Source organism: Penicillium brevicompactum (assembly GCF_028827555.1).
Source record: "Penicillium brevicompactum strain IBT 35665 chromosome Unknown utg000003l_segment0_segment0, whole genome shotgun sequence".
NCBI lineage: Eukaryota > Fungi > Ascomycota > Eurotiomycetes > Eurotiales > Aspergillaceae > Penicillium > Penicillium brevicompactum.
The window spans coordinates 1,262,601-1,278,906 of NW_026623206.1; the positions used below are offsets into that span (position 1 = coordinate 1,262,601).

A 16,306-nucleotide genomic window follows, 5' to 3' on the forward strand; every position below is an offset into this window, starting at 1 on the left:
TCAAAAAATTTGGATGAAGTGAGCCTCCTTCGCGGAGTACTCCGTACTCCGTACTCCCGTTCGGGTGTTGGTCAGGTGACCCTGTGCGGACAGGGCAGACTAGTTGGGTCGCTTCCCCCCCCCTCTCTCTTCGTTTCCCCTCTGTCCGTTTCAGATCTATCAGAATCGACCTATTGCTTCGCGATACGCTTCATCGTGGATCGCTTGTACTATCAATAAGATATACAACTGTTGTGCACTTTCGTGGATCCCATTTGCGATGGGTCGCGGATTGCGCTAACCCTAAAAGGACCGACCGCTTGCCCCTTCTGACTGCCCGGACTGTTACCCGTTGTCGCTTAATCATTGTCATCATATCGGAAACAGGGGAAAACAGCAGTTAGGGTCAGAATTATGGTATTGTTGGAGACGAGGAGACAAAAGAAGGAGGAGAGGGAAGCTCTCCGGAACTATCTATCTGTTGGGTGGTCAGGTGACCCGGTTGTCAGGGCATAGATAGCTCGCTCTCTCTCTCTTCTCTTCTTCCTTTTCCCCGTCCTCTTTTTGCCTAGCCAGAATCAATCTACTGCTACGCATACGCTTTATCGTAGATCGATTGCTTGCTATCACTATCTAAGGGAGCCTGACAAACAGGGCAAACAGCCCAACACATCATCATACCGCGTTTCGTACAACCTGCGCCGCCGCTAGAACCCACAGTTTTGAAGCGACTCCATATGCTCGAACCGAACGGCACTGCTTTCCTGTTCATCTGAAGTACCGCGGCGATACCCATTGTCATCTACTCGCCCTAATATCCACCGTAAGGACCTAGACGATCGACCGTGCCTTCTGGAAAGCGCGTTCTCCGAGAGTTCAGTGTTTCAGGTAATGAGATGTTCGTGCCTCATGCATGAGCTAGCAGAAATTTCAGCAGATGTTTGCCTTATTTGTCTGGCTCCCCACGGACTAGAGAGGCGTAGATGAGAGAGCTTCCCTCTCTCCCTTCGTCTCCCCTCGTCTCCAACAATACATACCAATTGATGCTACCTGCTGCTCCGTGCTTCGCTCGATAAGAAGCCATACACATAATAATCCTGTGAACAGTGGAATTGGTCGGGCTAAAGAATTAGCTTGCCCCGAGAGCCACCATAACAATAAGCCCAAGCGCTACACAAATCAATATCAGTGAATGGGTTACGGAGTATTGGCCGGCTCTTCGTTCCACCTTTATCTGTAATATGTCACTTCAGAAATCATACCTGAGGATATTGATTGACTGTTAATACGGCATATATCTACCGACTTAAGCGAGCCATGGCAAAAGAAAGAAAATACCGCGTAACCTCTTATCTTTTTCTACTCCGACTATGGATTAGTAAACAGCTCTTTGGGGTAATCGGACTATATGGAGCCTAAGTCAGCCCTAGTAGAATGATTACAGGGACTTGTGCCTAGCTGATTGGTAATTTGGCGGCTGGTATCTAGAGCATTGGGAGTATGTTTAAGCATACGGGTAGATTGATCGGCCAGAGTGTTATGATAGATTGGAAAATGCGATGGAGAGATATAACGACGAGCTCAGAGCGGAAAGAACTTTGTGGAGGCGACTGGATGAGCCACAACTTCTTTAGCATGGAAGGGAGCATCTGATTCCGAGCTTGGGAGATGAGATCTGAGACGTGTTGACCATTCTCCACAACTCTCTTATCACATCTAAGGTAGCGTAGGATCCGAGTCAAGCTTGAAAAGTGCTTTTTTCCCCTGCGATTCCCAAATCCCCGTATCAAGAACTTCCGTAAAGAAAAACCTGCAAGACTCGATGCTGCTCGGGTTCACGGCGAGCGTGACATGCGTATCTGCAGGCTCATAGTGCGAATCCCCAGCACACTCAATCTTCGGCTCTTTACCATTCAATCCGACTTTCACCGAGCCACTCAAGACATAAACCATGATAGGGCCATTTTTGTGAGTGTGGGGTGGGGTCTCTTCGCCTGGAAGGTACGTAGCGTCCACACCGACGATGGTTTTACCTGGAGCCGCTTCCAGGTCGTAGGCATACGCAATCCTCATACCGTCTGTTGCGCTGCGTTTTTCAACATTTGTGAGCCAATTTATGCTGGGTTGGTTAGTTCGGTGTTTGTGACATACCCAGAATCAGACATTTTGTAGATGTTTCCAAAATTGAAAAGGACGGTAGACAAGGCGAAATCAGACCTCGGAATGAGCTTGGGGTCAGATAAAGAACAAATGAACCTGCACCCTGGGGCTATTTATGGGTTCACCATCTTAACTATGACCACCGAGAAATCCCTCAATGCGCTGTCTCCCAAGTTCGAAGACTCTGGAACCGATCTTACATGCCGTAGTACCAGAATTTTGTCGTATCATGCAGTGCTACCGTAAATTGCCTTTGATTGTGCTGTAGTACTTCAACATCGTCATGACGCATTCGACCATACTGCACTGCTCATGGTAATCTATACACTCTCCCTATGTTTGAACGTAATATTCTATAACTTATTTCATAGCCTGAATGCATCTATGACACAACTGAATACTACCTAGGCAGTCTCATATGATTAGTTGGCAAATGTTTTCGCCACGAGAACACGACTGATCATTTGGTTGAAGGACATCAAAGGATATCCATGGATATAGTAATCTTGGAAGTTGACCGTTTTGTTTAATCAGCGTTCCGTATACCCACCTCGACTAATCACCAAACTTTGGCACACTCACTGTAAAGGTTTTGGAGTACGCGAGGTAGAATTCTTTCTATCACTATTGAAGTTCTATCGTACATCTGAGATGTAAATTTCCCTAATCCAACCGGTCTAACTAGTTGATTTCATCATGCTTCACCGCTCAAATAATTTTGTGACTAATTTCATGCAGTGAGGACTTGCCTCCTTCCTACATGGGACAATACCATACTGTATTTTCGCACTTGGTGGGTGGTCGTTTCGTTTTAAAGCTAGATGCCTAGATGCATGCGGGGTCCAATGCATAACCATGTTCCTTTCTGATCGTCCTCTTCCACGTAGCAACATCTATGGCTATTGACCACCTGTGCAACCTGCAATCCATCTGTTGAGGTATTTTTTGACGATATTTTCTTTTCACTCTGGAGGGCTCCTACTGGCCATTGACCGCTCTCATAAAAACAGGTTTATCTGAGAAGTCTGCCAGAGTGGGCACTATATGCATGTCCTATTCGAGGTTGCTTGACTACATGGGTGTTCAAACTTGGAACAGACTAAACCTTTAGTCAGATGTTTCCTTAGTCTCGTCACGGTCTTATGTTTCATCCATATCTTATACCTAAAGACCGCCGTTTACATTGACTGCTTTGAACAAAGCTTTGAAAATATCGTGGATAGGTATGGGTTGTTTTCTCTCTGTAGGATCTCCCTTCACAAGCACAGATTCCCAGAAGCACAGGAGATAGACCCAAGCACCCCATGGCTTTGGACACAGTCGGATAGTAAATGCGTAGGGAGATTGATTTCGGTAATACCTAAAATAGCGCACATATGCCAACCTGTTGGAGGCAGTGCCCAGGCGGAGCCAATTCACAATTTGCTAAACATTTGTATCACATACAAAATGTAAAAGAACTAAACTTCCCACTATCATGGACAGTATTGCCCAGGTGACAGTATCTCACGCACGTCTATCTAATCTTCAAACTCTCGAATGGTTCTCTTGTATACAAGGCATCCGGAGCCAATTCCCATACGAAATCATTTATATGGTGGATCAATCGTGTAGAGACAATCATCCCCCTCCTTTTCGTAAAGTTTCGTATCAATGACAACTGTGGAGAGGAAAATGGCTGGCTCCGTTTCGCTCGGGTTTTCGCTGCGGGTAACATGGACGGAGGCATCCTCTAACCAGCCCTCCTTTGCCACTTTGGTAAAGGGCTCGCCATCGTTTAGTCCACCTCGGTAAGCGCCACTGATAACGTATGAGGTGATCGGCGCATTTTTGTGGGTATGAGATGGAGTTGCGCCGTTTGGTGGAAGGACAGTGTAGATACCAACGATGGTCTTTTCTGGGATATCAGGTAGGATGTAGTGATACATGACCTTCGAATCCTCCCTGGGGCGACTTGGAGTTTCCCAATGTTAGTCATTCAATAGGTCGGTTTGAACAGAAGTATACATACCTAGGATCGTATACGTATCCCATTTTAGAGCAAGGTTTGTTAATTGATTTCGTTGTGGGTGGAAATACTTTAGATTCTGAATGAAAGATTATCGAATGCTCCCGAGGTCCTTTATAGCTCGCAGACCTGAAGTTTGACCCCCTTGCTTATGTACGTCGATTGTTCCAGCCTTATTCAACCCATGGATGGATAATGTTATGTTACAATGATGCGCTACTACATTCCCTGCTCAAATTGCGCATTCCTTGGCCGGGTGTAGCCACATATGACATATCGTCTGTCTTGAATATCAAACCCTAATTAGCAAGACGTAAATATATGGACTGATGTGTTTAGGTCACAATTACCTTGAGGGGCTACAAAGATGTACATTGATGTTTCAGGTTTATCATGCTTCACTGCTTAGTTGTCATTGCATATGTATATAGATACCAGGTATGATTACCGTGGAGGCTGCCTGAGGGTTTGTCATGTCTGCATGCATACATATGCACTAGATATGATTTAATGCTTAGATACACCAACTATATTCATCCATGGATTACGTGTAGACTATGTACGACTTTGTGTAATGTATCTGCAACCTATTCTGCAACCGGCTGGCTGAACTGTGGCCTAATAAGGTCAACAGAACAATTCAATATTGAATGCTCGAGCAATAATTCACACTCCGTACTCCGTACCTAGCTATCAATTATTCCTAGTGAATTTGTTCTAGAAACCGATTTTGTTTCTGAAAGTCAGTTAAACGGACTTGAATAGATGAAGCTTTCATTGGTGTAAGATCACACAAAAAAAATCCCTTAGAGGACCTGGCACTTTTGACCGATGATCAACCAAGTAACAGAAAAGTGGGTGTATGATTTCGGAGTATTTGCAATGACTCGCCATTATCCGTGCCGTCCCGACGAACCTAGTGTTGCCTCGTCCACTCTTCCTGGGTATGAGCGTGAAACAGGTTTTGGTTTTGGTTTCACAGCTTGAGATCCACTTTGGTATGGAAAGTCTAGATGAGAAAGAATTCAGGGTGCGCGAGCGATCTGGGAATGTTAATCACCGGCCCTACTATTTCTTTCTTTCTTTTTCTTTTTGGAGGGATCGACAAATTGGGTGGCAACGCCCTGCAGCACAGCTTTGGTCACATTTGTTTTGACCCCTAGAAGCAGAAATAGCTGGACCTGGATGGGGTGCATAAAGACGCTATCTTAAGCACGGAATAGATGATGTGCACTCGCTATACTTGTTGAAGTTCAAAGCTGCAGGCCAACTTTCCCAAGCTTATTGTCTTAGCACTCGATTGAAATCAATAAAGGCTTACATGCAAGCTTTTCCCAATTCAGATCAGGTCAGCTTTAAAGTCGCAGAAAGCCAGACTGATGGTTCTTTCCATCTCAAAGAACGCGAGGAATGATCCAGTCATTCCCAGTCTAACAACTTCAAATAGGCAATGCCAGGTAGGAATTGAGACGATAAAGCGGTTTTATTTCAAAACCACAAAAATCGACGACAGCTTACGACTCAAGGATCACCAGCTAGGCAATCTGCTGTGAACACACGGTCAGGTGACTCACTGTGTTTCCCGAGGCCCCAGATGGATCGCTTTCTGTCTTTCACTTCTTCGCCTCTCCCCCTTTCAGAGCAGAATTGCTCGTATTTTCCAGCCCAAACCTGCAGCTCCCATAGTCTCGCTTTTTATACTTGACATCATTCAACATTGGTTCAAGGCCTCAGGGCTGGAATTCTGGAAACCCTTCAGATGGGCCCACGGCCCAACTCAGCCCATAGCCCATTGACCAGGGGCCCCCAGGCCCCCTTAACGCCCATCCGGCATCAATACACTGACCTCTGTAATCGGTAAATTGGTGACTTCCAGCACGCTAATCTTCTTTGAACTTATAAGTAGAGCGCCACCATCTTTTAGTAGCCATCTGTGTTGTGACATGAGGCTGGTGCAGATCAGGAACCAAGCCGCACCGTCGGAATTAAGTCCGAGGTATCAATATGGACAACCCAAGTTGATTGGAAATCAACTTGGCTCATTGCTGTATATATAGGCTCATGTATCCCTCTGGAAGAATAACTCAATCCATATCTTTGAACTACAACAGGTTATGAGCCCGAGAGCATAATCTCGGGTGCCGTCTCTACTCATCTGAGAATCATCTCATCTACCTTGATTATATATCTACCCCGCTTTCGCAATCATCACTATGTCTGCTCTGGTCCATGACTCTCCTGACCGAGCCGTCACGGCCATCGAACCTCTGACGGGAAGCGATAACTTCGCGACCTGGAAACGTCTCATGACCTCCTACCTCAAAGCCAGGCAGGTCTGGGATGTCGTGTCGGGCGACCTTCAGGGTCCCGACTGTCTATTCAAGTACGCCAAACCTATTACGGCGGACATCCACCCCTTGGTGGAGCCCCACCTCAATGGGGCGGTGAGGCAGCGAGCCATTGAAGCGCGCCTCGAAGTGGAGGTCCAGGCATTCGAGCGCCACCGTGAATGGTCGCGCCGCGAAGCCGAGGCCTACCACACCATCTTCCGGTACCTGTCCCCCCACATCAGCATTCATGTCGCGGGACTAGAGACGTCTCGTGACCTCTGGAATGAACTTGAAGAACGGTACCGGCGTATGGAACTCGCCACCTTCTGCGAACTGTTTGCTCAACTTCGCGAGACAACCGGCGAACGATGCGCCAGTGCGCGTGATTTTGTTGATCGCGTACGGCTGCTCGTACATCGATTGAATGCCATCGCTCCAGGATCAATCGGTGACAAGACACATATTGCGATTCTGCTCACGCAGATCGGACCGGAATACATCCTGGTTGTGGATGCGATCCAGAATGACAAGGATCCGGTCAACCCGACCACGATCGGAAATCGGCTGTCCAACGCCGAGCAGACGGTCCGACGAAAGGAGTCTCCCGTGCCCCCGCAGGGAGTCCCAGGGCCGTCAATCAATGCAGTGCAGAGAAATCCCAAGAAATGTACCTACTGCAAGAAGCGCGGCCATGTGGTCGCGGAGTGCTGGAAGAAACAGCGCGAAACACACCCGCCTAGGGACTATGCCCTGAAGGCCGAACGGAGTGCTTCCGGCTCACCAAGAAACAACATGCATAATATACCGTCAAGCCAGAGAGAAGATCGGCAGGGCCCGCCGACTTCCAAGAGACCGAGGATCAATATCGTGAGGGCGAGGGTGACGACCCTCTATACCCACGCACCGCAACCCCGGTGGATCCTGGACTCGGCCGCCACCAGCCACATCTGCTGGGACCGGAGCTGCTTCAGCAGTCTGCGGCCCCACCGCGAGATGTTGGACACGGCGGGTGATCCAGTGGAAGCCGAAGGGATTGGTACGGTGAAGCTCACGCTCCGGGGGAAGTTCAACCAACCCCTGGTGTTAAAGAATGTATACTTCGCGCCACGCGTCGGGATGAACCTGATCAGCGTGCCGAAATTATTGCGAGACCGCTACTCGGTGGTGGCGCACCCGCAGAACGTCTTTGTGCAACGCCGAGGACGGACCGTGGGGACTGCCTACCATGCGGAGGAGGATCTGTTGATCCTGCGGTGCCATGTGAGCAGAAGATCTCGAGAGCGAGTCCAACTGGCGAGGGCGCCGGCGACCCGTGGCCATGCAGATTCCCTGGAACCGCAGGCGGTGGCCATGGACGTCGACGACCCTCAGGAGTCAAGTGACGCACAATGCGCAACGTCAACCTCTGAACTCGGTGGTGAAGCTGTGATACTCGAAGAAGATGCGTGCAAAGGAGTGGACCAGGCCTCCGAAGCGATGTGGCACGCTCGGATGGGACATCTGAACCGGGGAGACTTGAGGGTGGTCCTCCGGCAGACCGGCACTCCGTACCGACCGCTAACGCAGGCGCAGCTGCAGGCAACGCCGCAGTGCCCAGCGTGTATGTCGGGTAAGCAGCATCAGAAGAGGAACTCCCGTGCAAGACGGCCACGTCTGCATTCAACGAGAATCTTTGAAATGATCCATTCCGACATCATGGAGATGCCGATCGCCAAAGATGGCTCCAGGTACGTAATCACCTTTACTGACGATTATTCTCGTGGCTCGTGGGCATATGCCATGAGATGGAAGCATGAAGCGCTCCAGAAGTTCCGACAATTTGAGGCCTGGGTGCACCGACAGTTCGGCGCCCAGATCAAGAGATTCCTCACCGACAATGGGAGAGAATACCTGCCGATCGGAACACACCTCGAGACCCAGGGAGTTGAGTTTGACACCTCGCCGCCATACTGCAAAGGGCAGAATGGACTGGCGGAACGCACGAATCGCACTATCCGGGAGCGGATCAACACGCTCCTGTCTGATGCGAACCTTCCTCCTTCCTGGTGGACTGAGCTTTTAGAAACGGTGGTCTATCTGAAGTTGCGCGCGCCAGCATCAATTTTGCAGAAGAAGACCCCGTACGAAATCATTTACGGGAAGCCGCCCTCGTTGTTGCATCTGCGACGGATTGGCTCCTGCGCATGGGTGTTGATTCCCAAAGAGCATCGAGCAAAGCTCGGACCCAGGTCGTCCGAGTGCCGATTGCTAGGTTACTGTGAGCCGAACCAGTACAAATTGTATGAGATCCATTCCGGAAAGACCGTCTTTTCCCGTGATGTCGAGTTCGATGAGAGGACCCCTGTGGCGCCACTCATCGAGGGGGAATCAGGCAACGACCTCCCGGACAACGATCCTCCATCATCGGTCTTTCCGTCAGTACCTTCCTTGGCTAATGGGCTGCCGACACCGCCGGTATCGCCTTTGCCCTTATCATCCGAGCAAGACAAAACGCCGTCTCAGCATGGGGAGGAAATACCTCCACCGGTCAATCCAATTGAACAGGAAGCAGAGTCCACGCAGGACCTCGGCTATTCCGTCTATGGCCGCAGAAGACGACCTTCACGGCGTCTTCTAGAGTCATTAGGCAAGGTATACTCGACAGGCACATTGAATCCCGCACCGGCCAGGCAAGTCGACCCGGTGGCCTTTCGGGAAGCTGTGTCGGGTTCAGATCAGCTGGAATGGTGGGCTGCCATTCAGAAAGAATATGCGTCGCTTCTCGAACACGGAACATGGGAAAAGGTTCGACGAGAGGACGTTCCCGCCGGAGATCATGTGATTGGCTGCAAATGGGTCTTCAAGACTAAAGTCAACGGAACGCGCAAAGCGCGATTGGTGATCAAAGGATATCGGCAGAAACATGGCATCGACTATCACGAAACGTTTGCTGCTGTGTCACGAATGGACTCAGTCCGCTGCATCATTGCCAGCGCCGCATTACGCGGATGGAAGCTTCACCAATTCGACGCCGTCACGGCGTTCTTACACGGTGACGTGGACTCTTCCATCTACATGGAGTTGCCCGAAGGATTTGAAGAGCCAGGCTACGTATGCCGGCTTCGCCGCTCTTTGTATGGACTCAAACAGGCCCCGCGGATTTGGTACCAATGCGTCCACCGTGTGCTGGCCGCCCATGGCTTCACCATGGCAGAATCGGACAACTGCGTGTTCTACAAATCCGATTGCGTGGTCTGTGTCTATGTCGATGACTTTCTCATTACGGCAGCCAATTCGCACGAAATCAAACAAGTGCAACAAGCATTGGAGAAGGAGTTTCAATTGAACGACATTGGAACTCCGCGTTCATTCCTCGGAATCCAATTCGACTATCATGCCGACGGAGGTGTTTCTATTCACCAACACCAGTACATCCAAAAGATTCTGTCTGACTTTGGCATGGAAACCTGTCAGGCGAAGACTACCCCAATGAATCCCAAGCAAGTTTTGAATCATCATCCGGACGAAGCACCTCCAGACGAGGAAGCCAAAGCACGATTTGCAACCGCCATCGGTTCGTTGATGTATCTGATGGTTGGAACGCGACCGGACATCGCGTTTGCGCTGGGCACGTTGAGTCGCTTCACGTCTCAGCCGCAATCGCACCACCAGGTCGCCCTGCAGCGATTGCTTCGCTATGTCAAAGCCACACGAAACCATCGCATCACATACCGCAGCGGACAATTGATTGGATACACGGATGCCGACTTTGGCGGCTCTGTCGTCACTGATGGAGCCTACTCGACGTCCGGGTACGTATTCCAACTTGCGGGTGCGCCGGTCTCCTGGTCGTCCAAGAGACAGGGGGAAGTAGCCACGTCTACAACTCATGCCGAATACATCGGGCAATACAATGCCATTCTGCATTTGCAATGGCTCCGCACCTTTCTGGCCGAAACACAACTGTATCGGTCTCCAGTTACCAACATCATGGCTGACAACCAGTCCGCCATTGCCCTCTCGCGCAACCCCGAGTTCCACAAACGGACCAAACATTTCAACGTGAAATTCCATTATCAGCGAGCAGTGCTGAATGCTGGCGAGATAGGTCTTCAATATGTTCCTACTGAGGAACAAGCCGCTGACGGTCTCACCAAGCCGTTGGGACCTACGGCTTTTGTCAAGTTCTGTAGTCTTCTAGGAATCGAAGCCTTGGAGACTCAGAGGCAACAAACGTGACAGCGCAGGCGCTCTTTCCACTTTATTTTCCCACGAAGGTTTTTTAGTGGTTTTACCGAGGCTTGCCTGCACAGCGTTAATCCAGTATCGCCTTACCAACAAAGCGATCCTGAGGGGGAATGTTGTGACATGAGGCTGGTGCAGATCAGGAACCAAGCCGCACCGTCGGAATTAAGTCCGAGGTATCAATATGGACAACCCAAGTTGATTGGAAATCAACTTGGCTCATTGCTGTATATATAGGCTCATGTATCCCTCTGGAAGAATAACTCAATCCATATCTTTGAACTACAACAATCTGAAATTTCTTGAAATTTTTCGATCAACGCGTCTTTTCGCGTACTTGACCTTTTGATAGATAGACATGTTTTGTATCATTCTAAATTATTTCTGAATATTCAATATCACTTCGAGTACTCCGTACTAAGCTTTAAAACGGGGGTAAAACCAATTGTAATTTAAACCCTGGAAAGTCCCAAAAAGGAGGTTTGAAATTAGCGTGTTTGTGGGTTTGAAGCCCCATGGGCCCCCATGAAAGCCCAGTGGGCTTCCACCGATGGGCCCGAGGACAGGGCCCAAACCCCAACCCATTTTTTGGTTGATGTTGGAGATCATGGGGTTTGGCCATGTGGTATGGTCTCCCAGTATTTTAGATCTTCTCTCCTCTCTCTCTCTCTCTCTCTCTCTCTTACTTCTCTTCTTCATGCATCATACGATCTGTTTACGTGCATATTGCCCTTATTCTTAGATCGTATTTCCATAGTTGAATTGGGCTGGGCTATGGGCTTTGTACCTAGGTTGGTGCGGAAGTCTGCTGGGGGAAAGCGGGCCGTGATGGGGCTCTTCGATGCATTTTATCTTCGTGACAATACTCAAATGTCAGGCTGACCGGCTTCTGTATTAAGTAAGAATCTTGGAATTCACATCAATCTCCAGGGCTATTATCAATTTTTTCTTGCACTCCATAGACCAAGGGACACCTGAAGATGTTGGAGGTCAGGTGGTCAGGTGACCCTGCGGCGACAGGGCAGACCGGGCTAGATAGATCGCGGAGCTCTCTCTCCCTTCCTCTCTCTTCTTTTCCCGTCCTTCTTTGTCTAGCGAATCGATCTTGAAGCTATTCACTACGCTCTACCTTCGTAGATCGCTCCGCTATCAGAAGACAATCTATGGTTTCATAGCTGGTCTCCTCTGTGACTCTTCCAATCGAACCTTGGAATCAAGCCAGGAGGAGCTTGGTCACTTTGCTGCAAGGGAAGTGCGGGAATGTAATCCGAGAAACACCATTCTGTATGGCCCTAAGAAATGTTGCAAATCTCATCTAGACTAATTTCTTCCTGGCGCCGACGAACCATAATTTCCATCTCAGGATCCGCCTGAACAATACCTCCATGTCGCCTTTGTTTAGGTACCGAGCCTTCCGGTAGCTTGAAGTCATACTTCACCAGAATATGGCACAGTGCAACCTTGATGGTATTAGAAGCCATGAATCGACCGGGGCATGCGTGAAGTCCAAGACCGAATCCCATATGCTCAGCTGCAGGCACTATCAACTGTGCACGAGTTTCATTCCCAGCAACTTGGCGCTGCTTGAGGAACCGATAGGGATCAAAGGTTTCAGGGCTCTCATAAAATTTCGCGTCCCGCATCCAATCAACAGGAACATAAAGTGATGTCCCCTTGACAATCTTCGTTCCATCCTGCAGTACAACGTCTTCTTCTGCCATTCGTCTCAATGCAGCTAGAAAAAATGAGTAATCGCGAAATTCCAGTGGTAGACGATTTCTCACCAATATTGAGTGGCTTTAACCGTTGAGATTCCTTCAAGAAGCTATCCATCAAATGTAGCTTGTTAAGTGAAGTTTTCTTCCATCCTTCCTGGGATAGCACTGTAATCACTTCCTCTCGTAGTTCCTTGATGAGGTCTTCCTTGCCACATAGATCGAATACTGCCTGTGTAATCATATCCGATGTAGTGTGTAAAGAGAAGGTAGATAAGATCAACTGAGTCGCTGTAGGGTCATAGAGCTCTCCTTGGGACGCCTGCTCCATCCATTCTAAAGCGTCATTATAGACTGGTGGTGATTTGCCCTCCAGTCTGGCGGCTTCTTTGGATATTTCTCTCTCTTTCAACACTGGCTCGATGATATCCCGCGCCTTCTGAAACTGTCGTTGCATCTCCCGGGTAGAGCCTAAAATCCGCACTAAGATTGGGTGTAAAATGCTTGGCCAGTCTGGAAGCTCTTCTGCTGCTCTAAACGAGCTTGTTGTGTAGTCAGTCGCGACACGAAGCCAATCAGGATTTCGACAAATCTTTTCGCCTAAGAAGACCCTTGACGACTGTTGGGCTATCTGTTTGAGAAGGCTAGGCGCAAGAGGGAAGCTGTGCCAATCTATATTTGTCATTATTGCAATATCCAATTAGAGCTCTGAGGATTCATGCTTACCAGGGTTATTTGTCCAATTCTTCTCCAGGGCCAGTGATGCCTCCTCGGCAACAGGTTTTGTCACCGTTCCTGAATTGAACTTTAGAGCGGGATATTATGATTTTGCTGAAAGTGTACCAACCGAGTGCTTGTGTCATCTTCTTCCTCACAAGGCCTTGAAACACACGTGCGCCAGCGTAGGCGAACGGATCAAACCCTTTAAGGTGAGCATATAGTTCGTGTTCAATTACCCTATCCAGACTTAATGCTTTGTGGTTCCCGATTTCGACGGCGTATTTAGGCGAAAAGATTGTCAGATAACCTTTATCACCCATGATTCGAAATGAATCGGCCTGAGTTTGTGCGGTTATCATCAGCCCGGGATTCCTGGTCACGATTCCAATTAAAGAAATCACCATACTTTAGCCAACCCCGCTTTCACCATGGCCGGGGAATCGTCCACCCATTTTTTGATGTCTTCAGCTTTTGCCGCTGATATACGTTGTTGCCACAAAATGATATAGTAAAGACCCGACAGTAATGCAGAGACAAAGTACAGAGCTTTCAGTGAAACCAACGAGCCAGACCATGGCAAATCATCAAGACTGGCGATCATAGTGTCGGCGCTCGATTGATTGGTAACGTTTGGAATGGTCAAAACGGGGGGCCAGGTGTAGGAGCTTTTAGATTTGACGGCTTATAATTAGCACTGCTGCTATTTAAACGTGACCGGAAACATCCCGAGAGTCTCGTGTTGTCGATTCTCTAGGTGAACTACCTACGTGACAGAGCTAGTCCAAGACATATGCAAGGCAATGAACACTCCATGGTTATCGAGATGGTCATGTTATTGTAAGGGTAAAATATATATCAAATAATTTACGCAAAACCGTATTAACTGACAAGATGATCTTGTACCATGTATCACACGAAATGAAGAATCGAGCTGGGGGTGTATTTATTACGAGGCTTATTATTTCTATCAATAAAACCAGGGGTCCAAAGGTGTGTCGCTCAACATGTTGACAAATGTTTGAGATATGACCATGTCATGCAGTGACACCCGAGTTGACTTTCCTTAACAAATGAGATAAAAGCTATAAAATCACTGTGGATTTACTCTCTCCTGCCCAGGGGTGACCCGAGCACTCGGCTGAACATTCTGTTTTCCATGGTTCTAGGCTTTCATTTCCCCTCTCCTTTCTTGGACGCATACTGTGCTTGCGGCCTTTATGGCTGCTGATCTCGTTGTTTCCTGGTCTATGATAGGTACCACAGAGGCCCGAGGCCCTCTTTTTCTGCAGCTGAAAGACCATTGCGTCGCAATGAGTAGCGAAAAGCAGTATAGCTCACATGCATGTATGAATCAGACCCAGGCTGAGTCGCATACTCGGCCATGGCATGTATACTCCGTACAGCTGGCAATTAGAATTTGGGTGGAGTCGAGTATATTAACATAAAAGTCTCGGGGGCCGTTCTACCCGCCAGTCATATGCACGATGAATCGGCAAATCCAATACGATACTTCGTACCCGGCTGGGATTACGTTACCAAATCACAAAGCGCTGAAATTTACTTCCAAGGTTTGCGTAAGGCCTTGTAATTGTGCACGGCCCTCACGTCTCCTTTAATGACGTGATTGTGCGTGTGCATGGAAGTGGTGTAACAATCCTTGATTACACAGTACACAGCCAGCCACAACCCCGGGGCCGGCCTAGCAGCTGGTGTGACTTAATGTATCGCATTTAGCGGTCAAAACGAGATGCGCCCTCGAACAGCGAAATGAGTCTGACTCTCACCTTTCCCCGCTTTGCCGCGTTTCGAATCCATATCGGTCATACCGAGAATTGCTTCGCCCACTTCAGCAAGGATCGATTCCAAGGTGTTTGAGGTCGGTGCTACCTGTTGAAGCTATGAAGTTCTTTCAACTCCTTTTGTTATCCCTGCCCGATGGCTCTATGTCGTTAATATCCATATCTTGTTAGACTCAACTCGAGTATGGCGCCTCAAGTCTTCGTGTATATCACCCCAACACAAAGCTGAAGAGTTTTCCCTGATAATCTCTTTAGCACTGGTGCCACTGGTTATATTGGTGGGGACTGGCTCTTCGCCGCCGCCAACGCCCACCCAGACTGGGAGCTCTCGGCTCTCGTGCGTAGCAAAGACAAGGCAGCTGTGCTATCCAATCAGTACCCCAAGATCCGTGTCGTACATGGTGACCTAGACTCCTATGATATTCTTGAGGAGGAGGTGGGAAAGGCAGATATCGTCTTCCGTGGGTTTTCTTCAACCTTCAAACTCCAGATTCACATTGTCCAGGACTGATCAATTGTTTTCAGACTTCGCCGATTGCGACCATGTTCCTGCTGCAGAGGCCATCGCTCGAGGCGCGAGACAGCATACCCCCGAGCGCCCCTTATGGCTGATTCATACCTCTGGAACCGGGTTGTTGGCCTTTGAAGACATACGCGCACAAACATATGGTATCGAGCGCCCCAAGGTGTATAACGACTGGGAAGGCATAGATGAGCTCATGGGCTTCCCTTCGGATGCATCTCACCGTGATGTGGACGAAGTCATCATCAAAACGGGCAAAGACATGCCTACCAGTGTTCGCACTGCCATCGTCTGTCCCCCGACCATATACGGGCTTGGTCGCGGGCCGGTCGGCAAGAGGAGTATCCAGGTCCCCATCATGGCTGATGCCGTCCTCAAGCGCGGTAAAGGCTTCATGGTCGGAGGGGGCGAAAATATCTGGCATCAAGTCCATGTGCATGATCTGAGCAACGTCTACCTACTTCTAGGTGAGGCTGCTGCTGAGGGTGGAGGTAGGGCGACGTGGAACGACAAGGGGTACTACCTTGCTGAAAATGGACCTTTCGCTTGGGGTGATATCTGTCGTGCGTTAGCGCAAGAGGCTTTTGATAAGGGGTATATCAAGACTCCTGAAGTCGAGTCGTTGGATAGTGATCAAACCACGGAGATCTTGCGCATGGGTCGGGTTGCGTGGGGTTCAAATTCTCGTGGCACTGCTATTCGTGCAAGGAGGCTGCTTGGTTGGGAGGCTAAGGAGCCCAAGCTAACTGAGGTGCTCCCGCATCTTGTCGAGCTGGAGGCGAGGGGAATTGGGCTGTAACGGAAACCCTGCCTTTCATGTTAGCAAGAATTATCCTCAAATTTACTTC

At 49.0% G+C, this 16,306-nt stretch overlaps 4 protein-coding genes across 4 annotated transcripts; 1 reads left to right on the forward strand and 3 right to left on the reverse strand.

The window, feature by feature from the left end:
• Positions 1-1,695: 1,695 nt before the first annotated feature.
• On the reverse strand, positions 1,696-2,144 carry N7506_004328 (uncharacterized protein; the record flags this gene model as incomplete). The annotated part of the gene is made up of 2 exons (XM_056953622.1): positions 1,696-2,065; positions 2,131-2,144. 2 exons carry the CDS (start codon positions 2,142-2,144, stop codon positions 1,696-1,698), a joined length of 384 nt encoding a protein of 127 aa, XP_056812511.1.
• Positions 2,145-3,725: 1,581 nt separating this feature from the next.
• On the reverse strand, positions 3,726-4,173 carry N7506_004329 (uncharacterized protein; the record flags this gene model as incomplete). Its single annotated transcript, XM_056953623.1, has 2 exons — positions 3,726-4,092; positions 4,151-4,173. The coding sequence occupies 2 exons, from the start codon at positions 4,171-4,173 to the stop codon at positions 3,726-3,728; spliced, it is 390 nt and encodes a 129-aa protein (XP_056812512.1).
• Positions 4,174-11,993: 7,820 nt separating this feature from the next.
• On the reverse strand, positions 11,994-13,737 carry N7506_004330 (cytochrome P450; the record flags this gene model as incomplete). The annotated part of the gene is made up of 5 exons (XM_056953624.1): positions 11,994-12,436; positions 12,486-13,088; positions 13,143-13,211; positions 13,264-13,474; positions 13,543-13,737. 5 exons carry the CDS (start codon positions 13,735-13,737, stop codon positions 11,994-11,996), a joined length of 1,521 nt encoding a protein of 506 aa, XP_056812513.1.
• Positions 13,738-15,119: 1,382 nt separating this feature from the next.
• On the forward strand, positions 15,120-16,257 carry N7506_004331 (putative nucleoside-diphosphate-sugar epimerase; the record flags this gene model as incomplete). The annotated part of the gene is made up of 3 exons (XM_056953625.1): positions 15,120-15,139; positions 15,191-15,396; positions 15,461-16,257. 3 exons carry the CDS (start codon positions 15,120-15,122, stop codon positions 16,255-16,257), a joined length of 1,023 nt encoding a protein of 340 aa, XP_056812514.1.
• Positions 16,258-16,306: the final 49 nt, after the last annotated feature.